This window comes from Gallus gallus, chromosome 6, assembly GCF_016699485.2.
Source record: "Gallus gallus isolate bGalGal1 chromosome 6, bGalGal1.mat.broiler.GRCg7b, whole genome shotgun sequence".
Taxonomy (NCBI): domain Eukaryota; kingdom Metazoa; phylum Chordata; class Aves; order Galliformes; family Phasianidae; genus Gallus; species Gallus gallus.
Genome location: NC_052537.1, coordinates 264,108 through 285,953, shown reverse-complemented (window position 1 = coordinate 285,953; position 21,846 = coordinate 264,108). Strand labels below are relative to the sequence as shown.

Genomic DNA, 21,846 nt, shown 5'->3' with positions numbered 1-21,846 from the left:
GCAGCACGAAGACCCAAGGAGCAAGGAAGCATGCCAGAAGAAAAGTCAGAATTCATGTGATGAGTGCGGGGAAAATTCCAACCTCGTTAACCACCTCCGCATCCACACAGGAGAGAGACCCTACAAGTGCTCCGAGTGTGGGAAGGGCTTTATAAACAGTTCTAAACTCAGCTTCCACAAGCACATCCACAGAGGAGACAGACCATCACAGTGCCCCAGGTTTGTGAGAACCTTCACAAGCAGTTCCTGCCTGATGACCTACCCGCACGTCCACCCAGGCAACAGAGGCTGCAGTGCTCCAAGGGTGGGAAGACCTTCAGCCAGAGCCCCAGCCTGGTCAAAGCCTGTGACTTTGCACAGTGATGAACCCTACAAATCCCTTAGGCAGAGGAAGAGCTCGGGGGCCAAAGTAAATCAGGGTCCCCCTTCCTTGCATGGGAATAACCCACACTGCTTTCTGGAGACACTGGAGACACGGTGTTGAGTGCGCATGCAAAGGAGGGTCCAGAGTAGGTTATGGCAAAGATACTGGAGACCCATGGGATGTCAGCAAGTGGGTCATTCTGCCGGGTGGCACAATTCGGCCACGCCTGCGTGCAGGGAGATGCCCGAGGAAGTCACCTCTTCTCACCCTCAGAGAAACCCATATGCCGTGGGGCAGCAGGTGAGGACCCAAAGGAAGCCTCAGCTGTATTGAGAAGTCACCAGGGAGGAAGAAAGTCTGTCTACAAGGAGTGTGGGAAGAGCTTCAGCTGCAGCTCCACCCTCGGCAGACCCCAGTGAAGCAACACAGGGTAGAGCCTCTTTGAGTGCCTTGACTGCAGGAAGAGGGATGTCCAGAACTGGGAGCTCACTGCACACCAGTGGATCCACGTTCAAAATGCTGTGAATGTGCAGCCTGTAGGAAGAGCTTCAGGAGCTGCTTGACCTTCATGAGGTGCCAGAACGTCTGCACTGGGGAGAAGCCGTGCACATGTGTGTGCTAACGAGTCCACGTGGCAAGAAGCCTTACAAATGCCTTGAGTGTGAGAAGGGCTTTATGCAGAGTGCAGAGCTCCTCACTTGCAGGAGACGGCACTCGTGGAAGAAGTGCTGAAAATGTCCCGAGTGTGGGAAGAGCTTCAAGCACATCTCCAACCTGGTCAAGTACCAGAGGTACTCAAGGTAGAGACCTTAGAAATGCCTGCAGTGCAGGAAGAGCTTCATCCCGAGCTTGAACCGCATTACACATTGCCTAATCCACAAGAAAGGAAGGCCCTACGTGTTTCTTGCCTGCAGGAAGTTTCTTTCAGGCCTCGTTTCTCATGGGAAAACACCCACTGGAGAGACCTTGAGGATGCTGGAGACCCCACAGATGAGGGAGACCCAGATGCTTCTCACCACACATGAAGAGGTTGCAAAGGAGATGGCATCGCTGACGCTCTCTGGATAAGGGACTTAACATCCCCTTTTCTCTGTGAGGTCTCCTTCACACCATGGAGTGCAGTCTCAGCACCCACTTTGTCACAGACTTCAAGCACAAACACCGTAAGCTCCAAATGTAACACATTCTACAAGGAAGGGGAGAGGCTTAAGAGATTAAAGGGATTTATTTCAGTGTAGAATGTGTGGTCCCGAGGGACAAGGAGCCAAAGGAGAAGATAAGGAGAAGCAGGAAAGGCAACAGAAATTGTGGTGCTGATGGTGGGGACTCTCCTGTCACAGAAGCCTGACTGGCCGGCAGCTGGAGGAGGCTGTCTGGGACAGGAAGCGCATCCCCAGACTGCTCATCCCAGCAGGAACTGGACAGGGCAGGGGGGGCAGGGGAAGGGGGGGCCGAGGGAAGGTAGCTGGAGTGGTGGTGCGGGGTCACTGCCTCTGCAGCGCCCGGCTGGCCTTCAGGAGACGTGCTGGCCAGCAGCACCATGAGGTCACCAAGTGCATCAGCGGTGACATCACAGGAGGGGGCAGGCGAGGAGGGAGGCAGAGCCCCACCTGGGTGCTGGCTGCAGGTCCTGAGCATGGCAGCCGGAGGGCAAGGCTTGTTCCTTCTCATCTGTCCCTCCCTGAGCACACAGAAATGCTCCCTTGCCCTTCTCAGGGAACCTGAGAGGCTTGTCCAGGGCAGCTGGACACAAGAGGACATTGTAGAACTCTAAGGAGAGCAGCACTCTCCAAAGCGGGCCGCTGCTGCCCACGGCTGTAGCTCCAGGGAAGCAGCAGCCACGACTCAAAGGCAGCAGAGAGGGAGCACTCACTGGGCAGTGAGAGGCAGCTCTGATGGACACCAGGGCTGCTGCTCCGTGTGGCATTTGGCTCTTAGTTCCTGACACCCTGAGCATGCTGGGTGAGCATGCTGAGGCTCCTGTCCACGATCCAGAAGAAACGCAAGGTGTAACCACCCCGAGCATCTCCATGCCCTTTGGCAGGATGCAGTGCTCTGCAGCAGCCCACCACAGGTCTCTGGGAGATCTCACCACCAGAAGGACATCTCTGGCAAAGCTCTTCCTCGGGCCCGGGGTCCCTCCAGAAGAAGAAGCAGGCAGAGACTTACTGAGACAGCAAACTCTTCGGGGGCGCTGCTGACTTCCCCACACGGAGAGACTGCCCTGGAGATGTGCCAGATGGTGAAAGCTCTGGGCTGGATTTTCTCTGGCAGCCGGATGACCACATGGCCCTGAGATCCTTGGAAAGCCCAGCAGCTGCCAGGAGAAATGTCAGGCAGCAATGAGAAAGACACGTCCATCAGCAGCGAGGCAAAGAGCCAACAGAGCTGGCTGTTCCTGTGGCAAGGAGCACAGAGTTTGCTTTCTCTATGGGCTGCCATTCTCCTCGTAAATGAACACTAGTCAAGGGACAGGAGGGGAATATCAAACGGTTTTGACAAAACATTTGGAGTCAAGCACCTTTCTCTGCTTGCCCAGAGCCAGCAGGGCAGCCCTCCCCAGCATCTGTCAGCTCATCACCCTCCCAACACTGTGCTGGAGCTGCAAAGACCAGTTCAGCCCTGGCCCTTCTTCAGGCTGCTCTGGCTAAGCAGGCCAGGGCTGGGGCTGGGAAATGTCTCCCACAGCTTCTGCAGACCGGCAGACCCACACAGCTCCCACTACCCTGCCACTCTGGAATGAGTCCCTCAGAAATGAGGGCTGCCAGCAGGGCTGCCAAGGACCAAGTTCCTCAGCAAACTGCCACCAAGAGATGCGGGCAGGTGGCAGCAGCTGGGCCCAGCTCAGTCCCCTCCTGATGGGAGGGTACAGCTCCCAGTAATGGCAGGTGGCAATAATGTGGGGAAGAGTGTGGGCTGAGCAATGCAGCTGGGCCAAAGGACTTAAGCCATTCTAAAACTCCTTCAGATATTTCTCCGACAGAAAGCAGAGCTTGGCAGGCTCTGGGGAGTACCAGACACAAAGCTGAGGGTAGTGAAGCTGTCTGTCTACCTGTGGTTTTCAGAGCCCAATCGAGCATCCAGATGTAGTTTTCAATCACCTTGATTGCATCTCTTGTCAGCTGCAGAATTTCCTAGCAACAAATTGGGAATGGAGAGAGAGCAGTGAGCACAAACACAAGAGGAGATCAGTGTGACCAGGGAGTCCTAGCAGAGAGCGAAGGAAAGACTCCATGTCCGTCCAGAAATCTGGCAAGATCTTCCCGAAAATATGCCCTGATGAGCCACTGGACTCCAGAGACACAGCAACGACCGTCTTTGGGTCCTGCCTGTTCCCCTTGTTGCCATCCTTCTGCCCACTCCAGAACAGCCTGGACAGGCAGTAGGATCATGCCAGGCCCTCTAGTGGTCCAGCTGCAGCAGGCCTGGAGAATGGCCCTTCCAGCTAAGCCTGACCTGCAAGTCTCTTGGAAGGGACAACGTCCAAGCCAAACCCAGCAGGTGCCTGGCTGGGGCCCAGCCCAGGGGGAATTCACAGCGCTGTACAGAGCACCCTGATCCCAGCTGTACCATGCAGCTAGCACCGGCTGCAGCTCACAGTGAGGGGAGCAGAGCAGCTCCAAGACACAAGAGAGGTTGAGCCCTGAGAGCCAGGTGTGGGGCGGGTAGCCAGAGCACAGAGCTGTCTCTGGAAGGAGCCAAGAGGAAGCAGGAGGGAGCAGCACCATTACCCCTCTCTTCTCCTCCTGGATCCCGTTGTTGCTGAGGACATCACCCACTGCTTGTAGAATGCTCTCCTTCCCGGCAGACATCTGAGTAATATTCACGTTCAGCTCCTGCCTTTTCTGCTTGAGCAAAACCAGTGAGATCCTGAAGGCAAAGGGAAAGCAGGTCTCGTTCAGCGTCCACCCTGCAGGTCGGAGCTCAAATGCCGTGAGGTGAAGGGTTATGGGGCTTGTACCCTTCCTTATCCCCCAGCCCCTTTTGTTCCTTCGGTTTGCCAAGGACTCCCTTCCACCATCATGGGTACAGATGGGAAAGGTTGGAGCCCTAGGCACGAGGCAAAGGAATGCAAAGAGCACACAGCCAGCTGAGGCCATGCTACAGAGCCAGGTGCATGGCAAGAAAGTGTTCTTACCCCAGAGACAGGAGCTCATCCACAGGTCCTGCTAACACTGCCTGGAAGAGAAGGGTATTCGATGGGAGAAAGCACAAGGAGCACGGCCAGGGCTTCCAAAGGAGCTTCCCGAGGAACCGCTGGCAGAATTTCCTGCTGCTTCCCAGCAGTTTGCAGAGGCTCCCTGCCCAAAGCTGGGCTCTTTAGCCAAGGGCAAACAGCAACCATCAGTACACTGGGAGGCTGAAAAGCCATCAGGGAAGACAGACAAGATCAAGGGGCTGAGTGCAGGGACACCTTTCTTCCTCCCGCTCTGCTTCCTCTCCTTTTTTTTTTTTTTCCTATCAGTCCTTGTAGAGCAAGGGGATGATCACAGCCTGTCACTAGCAGTTACAGTCTGGCTGAAAGGCCACGAGTTGGGAAGACCAACAGGGAAACGTGCGAAAAGCAGCTGAATTTCAAGGGAGAGACATGAAGCCGACGAGTTCATCACCCTGCAATTACCAGCCCAAAGCTAGGGACGTTTTCACTACCTATTGAAAGAGGCAGCACCATTTTTAAAAAGTTATTCTTGCTTTTATTTTAAACAAAAATATTTTGCTTGTATTTAGTATATATTTCAACAGAAAATAAAATGTGGAATACGGTAATTACTAAAGGCATACCGTAAGTCCAGCTAATCAACATTCCAAAACAGGTATCGAGCCGTTCGGAACCAACTGCAAATACAGCACAATCCCACCTCTGAGTAGTTATAAAGCAGGTATGTCTAATCAGCGCTGCGCACACGCCAGATGCAGGGGGGGATATGCCCACCTAGCCTGCATGCCGGAGGGCAAGAAAGGCACATACTTAAAGACCAAGCTGCTTACATATGCATTAGATGTCCAAGAAAAGTTTGGGTTATTACAATGAGTCCCCAGAAGGACTGACAACCCCCCCCCCCCCCCCCCGCCCCAAGTCTCAGCTCTTTTACACACGCGTGTCTCTCGGTGGTCTTTCTGATGAAGGTCATGGTGCTATTTTCTTGGGCTTGGGTTACGATGGGTGGCTCTGATTGGTCGTCTCATCAGCCACAACTCTGTTCACCAATCCGCCGCTTCTTTGTTAATTTGTGGTTTTACTCTTTGAGCCTGCTACCTTGCATTCCAGAGATAGGGGAGCTAACGATGTTACGTGCAAAGACAGGACACCCGCTGTCTGCACTAACTGTCCAAGTCCGTAGAAAAGCATCTGTTATCAGTAGTGAGAACCTGGCTTAGCAAGGTCAGATCTGCAGCTGCCGATTCAACACCTCATGAAGGCACATAACTTTTAGCCTAATCTGCTTTCCTCAATTCACACCCCCCCAAAATGAAACCCCAGCATCCAGGATTCCCAGTTAGCAATGACTCATTCAGTCTCGTTCAGTCAGAGAAAGAAGCAGCCTGCTGCTCCGAGGTAACAACCACACAGGGCTCATGGCAACCAGTTTTTGGCTGTGGAAGCACTCCTGTATTTTGGGTAATGCGTGCATTACTCTTTCAGTAGTTGTGCCTCTGTTAGAAGAATGCAACAGAGCCCACCTTTAGGGAACCTGCAGAAGGACAGAGTTAGATAAAACAACTACCATCCTCACCCATGGAAACTCAACAACGATACCAGTTTGTGTTGTTTGCATGGGAAATTTTTGTCATGTTTCTTTGTCCTGAGATGTCCAAGCAACTTCAGAGTGCTTTTGTCTCACATGCTTTGTTCTGCTTTCCTTGTGCTGTCCACTCGTCATTTCCACCAACAGCAAGGGAGAGCAGCAAACCGATGATTTCAGCAAATGTGCTGTTCTGCGTCTGTTCTCTACCAGAAACCTAACAGCACTACTGCCATACCTGGGCTCACAATGCCTTTGTCAATGGAGGATGGCAGTCTACGTATGCAAAAAGATGGCAGACTTGCAGCCCTGCCACAGAAGCCTTTCCTTCAAAGCCGCTCTGAGCCCTGAGGCACCTCACACAGCAGGTTCTCCTCCCACTGACTCATTTGTGGTCTAAAAAACCAAGATGTGAGCTGGCATCAAGAAGCTTAAGATGCCTTACTCTGTGGCTACGTCACCACCTCCCACTCTCCAGTCCCGTCTAGCCTTATTTCAGTCTCATACTACACTGGATGGGGACTGACCCACGAATCACATCACATAAAGTCCTGCTTATGACTCTTTGCTTGTAACACATCAGAAGCCCTTCCCTTCCAGTTTCCTCAGTTCCTCTCCATTGTCTGCGAAAGGTAAAGCATGGCAATGCCAGAAAACCAGACGACATACTCGGATGCCTTTGGTACAATCTCTGAGGAAGCATTACAGGTGATTCTTCTGTCTTTTGAGGCTTGTCGGTCAAGCCCTTATCGTTTCTTTTTGCTTTCCTTCTTGGGTTTCTTACTTAGCTGCGCAGCACTTGCCTTTGGTTTCTTCACCGCCTCCCAGGTCTTAGTCCCAGAACCATCCGAGTCCTACAGGAATCAATTCAGAAATAGTCAGGAAACTTTTTCAGGTAACAACTGGTTCACAGCTCGTTTAGGGAGCGCAGGTTTGGCTGCCAGAACTGGAAACCGCCTTCCTGACATTAAGGCAAACTAGAAACTCCATCTCTATCTCGTTCCCAGAAATCTAAAGTCGTTTCCTGCAAGGCAGTCCCAGCAGAGGGAGACACTCTGCCTGGTGGTTAATAGGGCACATCAGCAGCAGGATGACAAGGTGAGCTTGGACCTAAAGGCTTCTTGCGTGCCATCGGGAACAGCACGCGCACAGAAGGAAGGACAGAACAAACTACAGCACTGTCACCAATGCCGGGGCACGCTGCCATAGGCAACAGCTACAAATTGTTCCCTCCCATCCTATTTTCTGTGCACGTGTATCAAAATCAGAGAGCACAACTTACTGTCTTACGGGACTGGGAAACTGGCAGGATAATGGCTAACACACAGAGAAGCTGGAAAATGGCTCCAAAGAAGAGTCCGTGGTGCAGCACAGTCTCCATCAGCGTGGGCTCAGGGATCTCCGGTGGGGAGTAATGCCGTTCAGCAGCCATAGTGCAGACAGCCTGCTGCTCTACTGTTCTCAAGGAGAGCGGCTTCTACAACAGTGAAAAAAAGAGTCACTACTTCTATTGTGCACTCTGCTGTTACTTTCTGCTGGCAAAAATTTACAGGCTAACTTTGAGAGGTATTCTGAAGATATCCTTGACCTACTGACCTAATAACAGAGAGGGACATGAAACTTGCATTTGCGTTGTCTTTCATCGCCTGCCGAAGAAAAGGGTCCTCAAACTTGAGTACTGGTACACATGGAGGTGAGGGGAAGGTGAGAAAAATAGGACAGGTGGACATAAAATAAGGGAAAAGCTTAACAGGCAAGAATAAACTTAGCCCCCAAGTTGATCACACATTCACAATGACTGTTTTATTAACACTAATAATTAACAACAATAATCTTAACAATATTCAAGTTCACGTTATACGTTTTCATGTACCTTGTGTATGTATTCACGGCCGTGCTGCTGCTGTGCTGTACGACACCAACTGCTGAAATAAAGCACACAGAAAGCGGATCTGTTGCAGACAGTGCCATGAGCTGTGTTTGAACAACACTGTGTTAACGCATGGCTACAGTAAGTTACACCTACCCTGCAATGGCCCCACAGGAAGTTTGTGACAGTCACAAATTGTTCTCCTGAGTCCCAACTCAATTTCTCAGCCACTCAGGCTCTGTTCCTCGATATTCTGCAGCGGAAAAGTCACAAGGCAGAAATTCAAATAATCGGAGATGTCATCAAACATCAAACGTTCTCATGGCAGTTGTACTCATTTGTACTCAACTGCACTCATAAAGCAGGTGTGTGCTTACCAAATGAGCAGTGTTTACATTCAGTTGATAGTAGCAATCTATGCCGAATGCTAAAATACCAAGAGTAACCTATGCCTAACACTAAAATATGAACAGTAATAATTCCTAACACTAAAACTAAACACTAATATCAACAACAAAACCAGGGACGGGGACCTAACACCTACAGGGGGGAGATGGAACTAGGGGCCCGCAGAACTCGGCTCCAGAGGAGCAACAAGGTGGAGGAGGAGCAGGTGGTAAGCAGTGCCACCCAGCTAACGCTGGGGGTGGGGGCTGCACAGCAGGTAAGGAGCCGAGTGCCTGGACCAGCGATGGTGGAGCTGTGGGGCCCGGCACGATGGTGTGGTGCCAGGCCAGCTGTGCCGCAGGCGGATCCACCTCCATGGGCTCAGCATCATCTGGAGGTGGATCCACTTCCATGGGCTCCACATGGTTGGTCACAGTGGTGGTCTGGGTGCAACAGTATCATACACTCTTCCTCATCCTCCGCTTGATGTTCATGGCGGGCCCCCTCCTCCTCTTTGACTCTGGGGCCCCCAGCTCCCTCTTCCCATTTAAAATAGGGCTATCCCCAGCTCTCACTCTTTTTGTACTGGACATGGCTGTCACCAGCCCAGCAGTCTCAGAGGCAGTTGCGCTGGGTGGGGCAACAGGGACCATGGTGACAGCTGTGACATGGGGAAGGATCTGCAATGGCAACTGCGCTGCTGAGAGTGGTGTTCTGCGTAGGATGAGGAGAGGGCTGGAGGACAGAGAACGGGATGGGAGGTAAAAGCTGTTCCCTGTGCTTCCCCCTCCAGCAAGCAAGAGGGCACAGAAGAGCCATCCCCGAGAAAAGGGCCCTCAACCTCCTTCACCCTCTCCCTCCTTCCACAGGGGAATCCCCTTGTGGGGCTGGTGCATGTGGCACACAACAGCATACTGAGGGATCTCCCGAGGTCAGCGCAAAGAACAGCAGGCTCCAAAGCAGACCTGACTACACCTGCTTCCTGGGAGACAGAAGCCCTGGCTTCCATGTCAGCATCTAGCACCTCTTCCTGCATCTAAGGTTTGGGGATTCAAACATTAGCCCCCCAAGAGGGCCAATGCCATCCTGGCCTGCATTAGAAATAGTGTGACCAGCAGGAGCAGGGAGGTAATCGTCCCCCTGTACTCAGCACTGGTGAGGTCGCACCTCGAGTAGTGCGTTCGGTTTTGGGCCCCTCAATACAAGAAAGACATTGAGGCCTTGGAACGTGTCCAGAGAAGGGCAACAAAACTGGTGAGGGGTCTGGAGCACAAGTCTTATGAGGAGCAGCTGAGGGAGCTGGGATTGTTCAGTCTGGAGAAGAGGAGGTTCAGAGGAGACCTCACTGCACTCTACAGCTTCCTGAAGGGAAGCTGTGAGGAGGAGGGGTTTGGCCTCTTCTCCCAGGCAACAAACAGGACCTTTGCCACAAGCTGCCCCAGAGGAGATTTAGATTAGACACAAGGAAAAACTTTTTCTCTCAGAGAGTGGTCAGGCACTGGAATGGCCTGCCCAGGGAGGTGGTGGAGTCGCCGTCCCTGGTAGTGTTTAAGAGGCATCTGGATGAGGAGCTATGAGATACGGTTTAGTAGCTTGTGGTAGCAACGGTGATGGGAGGACGGTTGGACTAGATGATCTTGCAGGTCCCTTCCAACCTTGTGATTCTATCATTACCTACACTATAATGCTCAACTGAGTTTTGAACAAAACTTTCAGAGTCTCTGAGGAAATATGTTATGGAGAACAACCCTCCTCAACAAGGCTGTTTGTTACTCACCTTGCTTATAAAGCCCTTGCACTCAACAATCCCAACATAACATCTCTAGTATTTGCCAAAGCATCTTAGCCAGCCTTGGTGGCAAAGACCTGGTAGGTAAGAATTGCAGGACACAACTTTCAGAGGACACCCAGGTACCTGGAAGGATGTCAGTCACTGCAGACCCAAAGACATCATCAAAGCAGGCAGCATCATCAAAGCAGGCAGAAACACCATGCGCTCCGGACTGCTTCCAGTCTTAAAATCTCCCTCTCCCTCCCTCCAGTCTACTAAGGCAGCCGTTCCAATGCAACAAACAGAATCACAGAAAACTTCAGCCCAGACTCGTCCCGCTCAGTGAAATCCAGAGCAAGTACATCTTTACAAACCTTCATCCTTGCCCACTCCCCCACTCAAACAGAGCACCAAGGCATGTTGCTCCATTCCTCACCTGGGGTTTTCTCGGTACAAATTCCAATGGGAAGTCCTCTTTCAGACACCTGAAACACCAACGCACAAAACCACATCAGAAAAGGGAACGGATTTGTACTCCATGAAAACACAAAATCCCCTCCTCACAGCCCGCAAGTCACCCTTCTTTTTCCCACTTTACTTCTGTTTCAGGCACGACCAATCCCAGCCACGTGACCAGCACTGACAGCTCTCACGTAGGCTGCCAAGCAGCAGCCATGGCCACTTTCACCACCTGCCTCTGCCACAAGCTCACAGATGGCACAGCACACCGCGCCTGCATTCTGCACGAGCGCCACTCCTTCTGCTCATATGACTCAACTAAAGCAACAAAAAATGTCCCCACTCGAAAAAGGCTCCCAAACCTGCTTCAGTTCACAGCCTAAACTTTAGGCAAACCAGCTGGCTGCAGTTCAGCATTACAAGGACCAAAGCACACCAGGGAGTCACGGCTTGGCATCAGGCACAACCGCCCTCTGCCCTTACTTGAAGGCAGCATCCCTACCCTGTATTCACAGCTTTACACTTGCACATCCTTCCCTGAGAGGAAGCTGCCCCCGTGCCCAGCAGCACTTGCTGGCACTGTAGATATTGCCTCTGAAGGATAGCACCTCACATGCTGACTCCGACTATTTCTTAACTGTGCCATGTCACTATCAGGATTTTACAGTGAGTGAGCTACCGGCAAACAACAGGATACCTTCCTGCTGCACAGCACAGCACAGCCCAGCCAGAGCCGCACCACAGAATCGAAGGGGGGAGGGGGGGGGGGGGGGGTGGGGGGGGGGCGGGGCGCTCAGGCTCTGCCTCGAGGCTTTGCCGGGTAACACCACATGTGGCGAGACGATGCTGTCGCCATCCTTGCTGCAAGATCAGGCCCCGCCACCCACAGCTTCGTGCTGTCGCGCTCCGGGCCTTCAGCAAAACTCCACAGAGCGAGGCCAAAAGCAAAACCTCCCCTCCAGACGTAGCCCTGCGCTTCCCGACAGCATCTCCAAGGCCCGCCACGATGGAAAGAACACAACGAGAGCAAGCGAGACGCCAGCTTCCCCTCCACGTACCAACGAAGAGCGACAAAGCACGAGAGCTCCCGCCGCACGACGGAGCACGGGGCTGCCACCGCCCTGCCCAAGGCAGCAGCGGCGCCGCCTGGGAGCCGCCCCGCTCGCCCCGGCCTGCGCTCCGGCACCCACAGCTCTCGCGAGGCCACGCAGCCCGCCTGCGAGCCGGGACCTGCCTCTCGGTGACCGGCAGCACCGCGAGCTCCTCTCCCGAGAGCCCCTCGACGCCCCCGGACTGAAGCCCGACCCCGTTCCCGGGACAGAACCCGCCCCGCCCGGCCCCGCTCACCACCCTCCCGCCGCCATGCCGCGCTGCCCCGGAAGTGCTCTCCGCCGGCAGGAAGCACTTCCTGTCCCGCCCCTAGCAACCGCTTGCGGCGTCACGTTGCTAAGGGCGGCCTAGGAGCGGTCCGGGGCCTGGGAGGGGGGCGGGGGGGTGTCAGGCTGCCGGATTCCTCTCCTCTCGGATGGCTCCGGAGGCATGGAACGTCCCTTTCCTCTTTCCCCTCTCCCCTCTCCCCTCTCCTCTCCTGCCCCCCTTTTGGTTGCTTGATCTGCCAAATTATTTCTCCATTCTTGTGCAGTGTTACCTTTCTGATGACTTCTCCAGTGTATTATTGCAGTTTCTCATGCTTTCTCTTTTTAGACACTTCTAACAACTTCAGAATCTCAGGAGTGTGCCTGATTCCTTTCCCTCGAGTTGTTAACAGCCCTGTTCCTTTCCACGTAGCCCCACGAGCGTGTACAACACCAAAAGCATGCTCAGAATCAGACCAGATATTAGCTCTTTTGCCTTTAGCCAGCTTAAGGGCTCTCATCAGAGCAGTAATTTCTGCCTTCTGTGCTGATGCCCCAGCTAGCAAAGGCTGTGCTTCTATTATGTCCTGATAAGTGGTAACAGCATATCCGACTTTGAGCTGACCTTGTTGTACAAAGCTGTTCCCATCCACGAACCGGGTCACTTCTGTGTCCTTCAAGGGCTGGTCCCTTAGGCCCAGGCAGCTGGAGTGCACTTCAGTTGTCTGGAGACAATCATGCGCTATGGGTTCGGTTGTATTTCCCCTGAGGAAGGAAGCTGGATTTACAGTGTTAGCTGTCATAATAACTACACCATCCTGTTCGACCAGGATTGCCCGATATCCTAGGAATCGGGAGGTGCCCTTTTTGTTCTAAAACTGTGGTAACCGTATGTGATACAAGCACAGTTATTCTTTGACCCACGGTAAATTTTCATGCTTCCTGTATATTTAGGATTACTGCTGCTACTGCTCTCAAGCAGGCAGGCCAGCCCATGCTTACCTCATCCAGCTGCTTAGAGAAGTGAGCGACTGCCCTTCTGCATGGCGCCAGTTCCTGCACCAGGACGCTCATAGCTATTCCTTGTTTTTCATGTGAAAATAAAATAAGTGCATTGGTCACATCTGGGAGTCCCAGGGCAAGGGTCTCCATCAATCTCTGCTTTAGTTCCCAGAATGCTCTCTCAGCTTCTCCACTCCAAGTTAATTTTGCTGGATTTTTCCTCAGCAGACGATATAATGGTTCTACTAATAGTCTGTAATTATGAATCCATAATCAGCACCATTCTGTCACTCCTAAGTCCACAAGTCCTTTGCCGTAATGGGCTTGAGAGTTCTACATATTGCTTCATGCTGTCCTTCTGACAATATGTAACCTAAGTAGGTTACTTGGGTCTGCACTATTCGGGCCTGCTGCTGTGATAATCTGTATCCACTTAGCCCCAGGGCATTGAGCAGCCTTACTGTCCATTGATAGCATTCCTCTTTGGTCTCCGTTGCAACCAGGACATCATCTACATACATACACTCCTCCAGTTCCTTGGCTAGCTGATTTCCAAAAAGCTGGGGCTGTTCTTAAAACCCTGGGGTAACACTGTCTAGGTTAACTGAGTTTTTCTTCCTGAATCCGGGTTTTCCCACTCAAATGCAAACAATTTTTGATGTTCTGCAGCCAAAGGGAGGCAGAAAAAGGCATCTTTCAGACCTAACACTGTATAGTATTTCCATTCTTGGCCTGAGTCTAGTTAACAGTGTATAGGGGTTTGCAGCTACTGGGTGTAAATCTTCCACAATCTTATCTATGGCTCTTAGATCCTGAACTTTAGCCTTTCCAAAACAAAATGGAGGACAAAATCCTCCAGCTGCCCTTGCAGGGTTCAGGCACTCGTTTGAGCCTGGACGTGAGTCCTAGCCCTTTTCAGAATTAATTGTTCTTCTGTCTCTGTGACCTCACCCAGCACCGCGTCTGTACCCGCCCACTCAGGATGCTGCTTTTAGTGTCGTTTCAAATCTTTTAGCGACCCTGAGCGGATCGCTCCTATACTCCTGAACTACACATTTCCAGTTGTCTAAACCACCTGTTGTAAGTGGTATCTTAATTCCAATGGGTCCCCTAGAACCCACTGCTTGCCTGAGAGGAGTCTGCGTAGTCGTTCCTACTTTGCTACGAGCACGGGCTGGGATCGGCAAAAAGCCCCTCACTGCCCGTTCATTTCCTTTTCCTCCTTCCTGGCTTTCTGCTCTTACAATGTCACCTTCTTTGTTTCCCTGCTCTCTTTCCTTCTCATAACGGGGAACATAATCCTCCAGCCTTTCCCGTGTTTCTCTAACTTTTAAACATCTTTCTCCAGTGCTACATGCTGAGTAACATCCTCTCAGTCTTTCACCCTTTCCTCTCTTTTCCTTCTCTAAGGCTAATACTAAAGAATCTTGTGGAGCCAGATTAATCCCACATTCCTTTTGCCATTCTGGATGATTTCTAGGAGTAAAAAACATATCCGCATATGCTACTTCATCCCATTTACTTTCCCTTCTTAGAAACAACATTAACCAAAGGAGTATTTTATAATTTCACGTTCCATTAAGGACCCAGCTTTTCCCTCCCTCTAATTTAAACAACGGCCACCACTGATAACAATATTTAATAAGAGTTTTCTCTTCCAATGTTCACCCTGGCTCATCAGCAACGTCCTTCCAGTGAGCCAAGATACAACCCAGGGGGGTCTTTCTCGGTATCTCTTTTGACACCCTTTGCCCCATAACAGTTGCTTATCCTAGCTGGTCTTAGGTATCAGGTGAAAATCCCTTGTCTTTTGCTGGGTAATGGAGTCCACCTACTTCCCCAGGGCATGGGAACACCAAATTACCTGGACAAGAGTTGTAACCGATGTCCCCCATCAAAATGGGGGGACCTTTACAAAAATTCTGTTTGCTGGCTAATGGACTCCACCTGTTCTTGGGCTTCCCTGTGTACATCTCCTGTCCTCCAGCTACAGTCCACTCAAGTTATGTAAAAAGACTTCTTTTCACAATATAGAAAAGCTGTTTTCATGATTCACAACCCTGCCTGTAGGCCAGGTGGGAGGAAGTAAGAAATAAGTAGGGAGGTGGATGGAAGAAATGCAAGTTGACTTCTGCTTACAATTTGCGTCTACCTGAGTGTGGAGCAAATACAACAGGCCACCCCACTTGGGCCGTGATTCGTGTACACATGTCCCAGGCTGCCAGGAGATCATTGTCTCCAGGTTTGTTCCTGGGCTATGGGGCACAAAGCAGGAGTCAGATACAACAAGGGCATCCCCTAATGTTCCAATTCATTGCTCCTTGCTACCCAGAGGCAAGCAGGGGCAAGGGAAGAGGAGGAGTACCTCCATGTACTGGTTCTCCGCCTTTTGTCTGAGGAGAAGAAGTGCACTGAGAGGCCTGAGAGAAGGGGGAGAGTGTGGGGAGCGGGAGTTGCACCGCCACACTTGACAGAGGCACTCCAGGCTTTAGGTAACGACTGTCCAAGAAATCAGAACACCAAGCCTTCCTTCCAAATGAGCCCAGCATGGAGTTTTACCAAGCAGAGAGGAAGGAAGAAGCATGAAATGTAAGCCTTGCAGATGGGCATCCTTCTGTGACAGAAGTTCTTAGTCCTCTTAATAGTGAAGGGAGTGATGTGTGGAATCAAACTCACAACTCACGTAAGGTCATAAACCAGGTGTGCTCCTTATGGCACCAGATGCAAGGGGGATATCTCCTCCCACCTCTCACACCGAGAAAAGCAATGGTTACGTATTTAAAGACATTGCATACATATATTCATTACATTCCATGAAGATGGGCTGGAATTCTGAGAAATTATTAACATATTGTCCCACCCTCTTGAGCACGTGTCCTAAAAACATGGTGGGGGTCTCTGGTAGTCATTGAATGAGGGCTAGTAGTCTACCTCGCTGTGAACTTCCAGCCTTTTCAGGGGGAGTAGCCCCAACCAGCTTGTACTGGCATTGTGTTTTGCTGGGGCATCTGTTTTACTGTTCCATCTTCAACAACAGGAGTCTATTCTTCTTTCTTAGTGTTGTTTGGCAGCAAGTTTCCATGGACTCTACATTCTTTTCCTGAGCTTACATGTCCACAAGCATCTTGTCCTTCAGCATGAATCCACTCCAACTATGTGAAAGGGCTGTTTTCACAATATGGAAAGGCTGCTCTCATGATTCAGGAGACAGCTGGAGCTGGGGAACGGATGCAGGGCACGTTAACTCCGACCAGCAAGGAAATTAGGAGAACGGAATGCAGACACTGCCAACTTCTACCAGTTCAAATCTGCTTCAAGACTCATTGCAAAGTCTCATCTAGAAAAAGTATCAAGTCAATGTATCCAAGAAAAAGAACAGTGTTGGGTTTTTTGTTTGTTTTATTGGGGTTTTTTTGGTTCATTTTTTTTTGTTTTTAATATATAATAAGACTATGCAGTTACACTGTCAGTCACCACAGAGCTCTTGAAGGAGCTCATCCACATCCTGCTCACACTCCACTTGAACATCTAGTGGAGCAGGGGGTAGTCTTGCAGATGAATCAGTGCAGGAATTTTTACAGGATGTTGCTGCGTTATGGAATCTCTGCATCCACTTAATCATCAGTGTCCAGCAGGAGATCACAAAGCTCTAGAGGCATCGTTGTATCCAGTTCATCATCGGAAACTTCCACAACCACATTGGAAGGGACCAGTCCTCTTGTGCCATCTGTCAGCTCTCCCAGAAACCAGCCATCCTCATCCACATCTCCAAAGACAATAAACAATACTGTCCAGCAGTCAGAGGAAGCTCACTTTCTGGGTTCTCACTACGACCCTCAAAAGGACTGTAGCTATGGTGAGCTAAGAATCTTGGAATTATTGCTGATACTTGTCCTGGAGAATGCAGGGTGAAGGACAAAGGCTCTGCTGCTGATTCTCCGCTCTCAGCTTCAGGGCTGTCCTCTGACAGAAAGCAGCACTCAGGACTGTTCCCGTGGACTTCTTTTTTGGCTTTGAGTTCACGCTCCAGGTCTTCCAGATGACTTTGAAGACCTTTGGTATCTTGGATGGTAGAATGGAATGGACTGGAACTATTGTTGAGATTCTGGTTTGGTTGGGCAGGAGTCTCTCTTGTTGCCTCTCCCAGCTCCGTTCTGCCCTCATCTCCAGCTGGAACACTCTCTCAGTTGGTATCAGGAAGAGCTCGTTCTGCTGCTCTTTCTTCTCTCTTGCACACTCTGTGAGAATGAGTTTCAGAAAGCACTACTCACTGACAGGAAATAAGGGGAAACTTGAAAGACTTTGCAACGTAAGTCCTGGCAGTGTACTGCCAGCAACTGATTTGGCCGTCCAGGATCCTGGCACCACAAATGCCTCCTTGCCAAATGCAGCAATAAAGTGTTTTGGGGAAAAGCCAACTCACAGGTATTTTTTGCACATCCATAACGCAGCACCACAGGCCAACAACAGTGCAGACAGCAGCACAGCTGAGAACAGTACCATCGCTGCGATGCGGCGCTTTCGCACAGATTTGTGAACAGCAGCCTTTGTGCTTTTCCCAGCATTCATCCCTGGAAGAAATGAGACAGTGTCCCACGTTACCTTCACCTGCACTACAGACAATCTCTCGGTGTGCTTTATGGACCCAGGAGATTTTCATCAGTGGGTACCTCTGTCTCTGGTGTCTAAGCACCAGACGACAAAAAGGATTGCTTCCACTTCTCGTTGGGTAGGGTGAGGCTGCACCAGACGACAAAAAGGATTGCTTCCACTTCTCGTTGGGTAGGGTGAGGCTGCACCAGCACTGCCCACGTATTCCTCTGGGCTGAGGGCTGGGGCTCTGCCCTGGGGTCTGGGCTTTGTCTGCGGGGAGCACTGCAGAGCAGAAGCCCTCACACTTTCCCCCAGCGCACGCGTCCTGAGCTCTCCCACAGGACACCCCTCAGGCTGAAGGTCAGCCTCGAGCCAGCACAGGGCACAGCCGGAGCCAGCCCAGGGGAAAAATACTCCTGCACGCTCCTACCACACAGGACCCCGCTCATCCAAAAGGGCAAAGCTCACAACTCTCTGGGAACTGGGAGCAGTGGGAGGTGAGCAGCGTCACAGAGGTCTGCATGCATCTTCTCCGGCACGCTGCTGGAACAACTCACCAAACCCCACTGAGGTCAGCCATTTTCAGAGAGCCACCCCTGGCTTCTTTTACATGTGCTCTGTGCTCATACGCTCAGGTTTGGCTGCTGACCTGGGGTGCAAGAGCAGGCAGGAAGAGCCTGCAGGCACACACTGACTCTGGTTAGTGACTCTGGATGACCACAGGACAGAAATTACCTGGCATGCCAGTCGTTGGCGCTATCTGCGTTCCTCTGTCCCAGACTGGCAGCGTGGGATGGCTGCCTTCCTGCAGCGCGTCCTGTGCAGTTTGTTGGTCAGTCCCTTTAGAAAGAAAGAGGACAGTAGGATTGGATGTGATGTGTTCTCATCAGGAACTGAGCTACTCCTATCCTGAGCTCAGGCAAAGTCTGCTGGTCCCAGTCCCCCAAAGCCACTGCGACCCCCTCTGCTGCCCAAGGGCATTTGGGCCCTCCCAGGAATTGGAGGGTGCCAAAACCTCTCACGCCTCCCTAGGAATCAGCTCCTATGCAGGGCCCTCACGCACTGTGCTGTGAGCATCACCAACCATCGTGTTCCACCCATCACAGCCAGGCATCTGCAGGCTGAAATTCAAGCTCCAGCAGAAACATCTCCAGAATCAGCATCTCCACCTCGTTTCCAGGATTAGCAAAGACAGCCAGCCCTGCTTGGGATGCTCCTCCTGCCTTGAACTTGCTCAGCAGCAGAGAGGGCTTTGTATGAACAGAAGCACAGCACTCGCCACTTGCTGCCACCGGGCTGCCAATGTCTGCACAAAGCAGCTCTGACAAGTTATGGTCATGCTGGGGGAGCAGCTGTCTCTGGGTCTTGGCTGGATGCAGAAGTGGCAGCAGACCATCTCTGGTGCTTGACAGTGCCTGCAAGGTGTTACATGGAACACCACCACAGCACGGCTCTGAGAGATCCCTTCCTGCTGTGCAGGCTACAGCTTATCCACACATGCATATCAGACCTCAGCTTCCCAAGTCTCAGTGAACACACTGAAGTATACTCACCACGCGCTGCATTCTCCATTTCCTTCAGCAGGTCATTTAGGAGATGGGATGAGCCCTGGGAGTATTCTACTCTTTTGGATTCATCCTTTCCTTCTTCTGGACCTAGACAGAATGTATGAAGTTAAATATCATGTGCAGGAAGTTTTGAAGACCAGTGGTGAGTCAGCAGAGTCAGTAAAGACAAACTACTCCTGCTGGGATTCCAGCAGGGCTCCAGTGCAGGAGGAAACCAAGGATCAGGCCAGGCCTTCCCTGGGGGCACTTCTGCAACCAAAGACCCATGAAAGTTTCAGTCATACTCTACAGCATCACTGAATAGTGGAGCATACGGGAGATCGTGCCATGAAATGGCACTGAAATGGGCAATGAAAGCTCTCTAAGGAATTACAAAGTCATGACATACCCATGTGATCTGCTGGAGATTCAGTCCCAGAACCTAGAGGGGAACCTGGATCACCTCCTCCAGTCACATCTGCAAAGAAATGCAGGACAGAGCAACTCCCATTAAACATCCTTCCAGTCAGAATGACACAAGATGCAATTTAAGCTGGGGGATTCCTTCACGACACTGTTCTCTCCCTTCCACACAGGAGCACCTTGGAAACAGTTCCTGGGTGCCTGCCGGGGCACCACCATCATACAGAACTAACCCCGTGTGGAACTACCCAGAGCTGGAGCTCACCCCAGCTCTAAACTCAACTGCATTAAACCTAGGCTTTGGTGAGCCACTGCCTGGAGGCACAGCTGTAATCAAGGACAGAGGAGAAACATTCCTAATAACTTCCTGTTTAGTGTTATGCAAAGGTCATTGTTTCTTGTCAATTTCCCACTCTGATTGGTTCACACCAGATATCATTGTGCCTTGTTTGGCCGTTTCCACATTCTTTTCTCATCCTTCTTCTTCTCCTGTTTTCTCTGCATCAAGGTCAGCACAATAGCACTGTCTCTCTATGCTTAGGGAGAGGCCTGTCCCGTACATCCCGTAGCCCTGCAAGACGCCTACTACAACATCTCCCCCTCCCTAAGCTGAATGCTGCTTACACACATGCCTCACCCGTACATCGCGAAACAGCGCAAATCCCCTAATCCTAAATATATTTCAGCACAGTATTCCTACTACTTTTCTACTACAATTCTTAAGCAGTCACCAGAGCAACAGGGAATACTTTCCCATGCTCGGCCAAGCCTTGCCCCGATACAGCATGAACGCAACAACCTAAACCCCTCTATAATTTTTCATGCAATCTATGATATTCAATTCGATAGTCAACGGTCTTGTCCATCATTCGCTGAAGGCAGTTCTACAAGCATCCTACAAAGCGTGGAAGACAGATTAGAATACATACAGAAACTGCAAGCCCTATAGCGAAAACCTTAAGCAATTGCTTTAACCATGAACCCGTTCCCCCAAACAGTCTATTCAGCCAGCTCCCAAAGGGATCACGCTCTCCTTTAATCTTCTGCATATGCTCTTGCGTCCATTGTAGTTGTTTGCGACACGCTGTAATTGCCAGGGACACCATAAACATCAGCAACATCGGAAGTGTCAGCGTTGCAGGTGTAGTGCTCCTCTTGATGAGTGGTTCTTGATCCCATCATCTGTCCCTCAGTTGTTCTGGAGTTGGCTTCGGTTTGCCAACGAAGAATTTCTGTAGAAATCTCGCACCTAGACTCAGTTTTTGCAGATATGTTACTTATATCTGGTATTACTTTTCGTGATGGTACCCACAGAATTTTTCCCAGATTCATGATGTTTAACTGCCGCATACCCGACAACGGATACCCTTTAGCAAGCCCTTCCTGCGATCAGGAGGCCCTGACTGACCTCCCCCAGAGGGGCACTGTGCTCTAACATGGCCATAGTGGCCGCATCAGAAACACAGCCCTTGCTGCTGCAGCGATCTTTGCTGTCGCGGGCCAACAGCTACAACAATACCTGTGGCTAGCCCTTCATTAGTTAAATGAGCCACCTTGAGCTTATCTAAGACATACTGAACAATTTCTCCCGGGATATTAAGCGTACTCGGGCCAGCTCGCAGCAATGCCTTAACATTGTGAGGCGATTTCTGTTGCAGACAGTCAATGATCACTGGCTCTTGAGCCGGTTCCAGGAGATCAGACCCCTCTGCAGCAGCTAAAAGCCTGTCTGCAAAGCTTTGAAAGGATTAATTCGGGCCCTGGGTAATATCTGTGCACGGAGCAGGTGGTTCGGCCTTATGCACAAGTTTATTAAACACTTCCACCATTGCATCTGTGGCTGCTATTAGCTCCCCTGGCCTTAGTTTCACTGACTGGCCCTGGGGCGAAGCCACTCCACGGCCCTCCCTGAAAGCTGCTGTTATGCCGGTCCCACACCGGGAGTGGCCCAGGCCGACCCCTGCCCCCCCGGCACGCCCCCCAACTCGGCCCTCCCGTCCGTCTCCCATAACGTATATTGAACCAGCCTGTGCACCATACGCATTAGGTTTTGTGATGTCACGGGGAGGAGAGGCCCCCAGTGCAGCCAAAGTTTGTAGTGCATTTAATGTCAGAGGCGATTTCAAGCCTCTTTTATCCATAAATTCCACCAGGCGCGCAACACCCCCTGGGTCAGCGGCACCTGTTCGGGACCACGATCACTCACGATCACCGGGATTGCCTCTGGAACTATACCCTTCCCCTCAGCCTCCCGATCTAATCCGATTCCAGTCTGTCATTTGACCCTTCCCCCTGCACTCAAAGCCAGTCCCTTCTTTCTCCTCTATCACT

The 21,846-nt window shown here is 51.4% G+C and overlaps 3 protein-coding genes across 16 annotated transcripts in view; 1 reads left to right on the top strand and 2 right to left on the bottom strand.

Moving 5' to 3' along the window:
- The window catches only part of LOC121111076 (protein MANBAL-like), a 614,289-nt gene that overhangs the window by 423,545 nt on the left and 168,898 nt on the right, over positions 1 to 21,846 (top strand). The gene's annotated exons all lie outside the window — the stretch shown is intronic.
- On the bottom strand, positions 1,801 to 6,562 carry LOC107056521. The gene is made up of 2 exons (XM_040702594.2): positions 3,417 to 6,562; positions 1,801 to 2,681 (listed from the first exon to the last, which is right to left on the bottom strand). Exon 1 carries the CDS (start codon positions 4,519 to 4,521, stop codon positions 3,553 to 3,555), a length of 969 nt encoding a protein of 322 aa, XP_040558528.1. The 5' UTR covers positions 4,522 to 6,562; the 3' UTR covers positions 1,801 to 2,681; positions 3,417 to 3,552.
- On the bottom strand, positions 5,036 to 12,677 carry LOC768416 (protein MANBAL). Of its 13 annotated transcripts, none has more exons than XM_046943239.1 (7): positions 12,576 to 12,677; positions 10,573 to 10,621; positions 10,143 to 10,231; positions 8,135 to 8,231; positions 7,982 to 8,033; positions 7,391 to 7,585; positions 5,036 to 6,962 (listed from the first exon to the last, which is right to left on the bottom strand). In XM_046943239.1, exons 6-7 carry the CDS (start codon positions 7,538 to 7,540, stop codon positions 6,855 to 6,857), a joined length of 258 nt encoding a protein of 85 aa, XP_046799195.1. In that variant the 5' UTR covers positions 7,541 to 7,585; positions 7,982 to 8,033; positions 8,135 to 8,231; positions 10,143 to 10,231; positions 10,573 to 10,621; positions 12,576 to 12,677; the 3' UTR covers positions 5,036 to 6,854. The 13 variants fall into 13 exon arrangements, with proteins under 13 accessions (XP_046799195.1, XP_046799194.1, XP_046799192.1 ...); XM_046943238.1 differs by lacking the exon at positions 12,576 to 12,677 and adding an exon at positions 11,654 to 11,972; XM_046943236.1 differs by lacking the exon at positions 12,576 to 12,677 and adding an exon at positions 11,943 to 11,972.

Bases quoted from the DNA above. Each gene is read 5' to 3' on its own strand.
- LOC107056521 (XM_040702594.2), bottom strand. From the start codon at position 4,521: ATGAGCTCCTGTCTCTGGGGTAAGAACACTTTCTTGCCATGCACCTGG.
- LOC768416 (XM_046943235.1), bottom strand. From the start codon at position 7,540: ATGGCTGCTGAACGGCATTACTCCCCACCGGAGATCCCTGAGCCCACG. The intron at 6,963-7,390 runs GTAAGTTGTGCT...TGATTCCTGTAG, and splicing joins TTTCCCAGTCCCGTAAGACA to GACTCGGATGGTTCTGGGAC.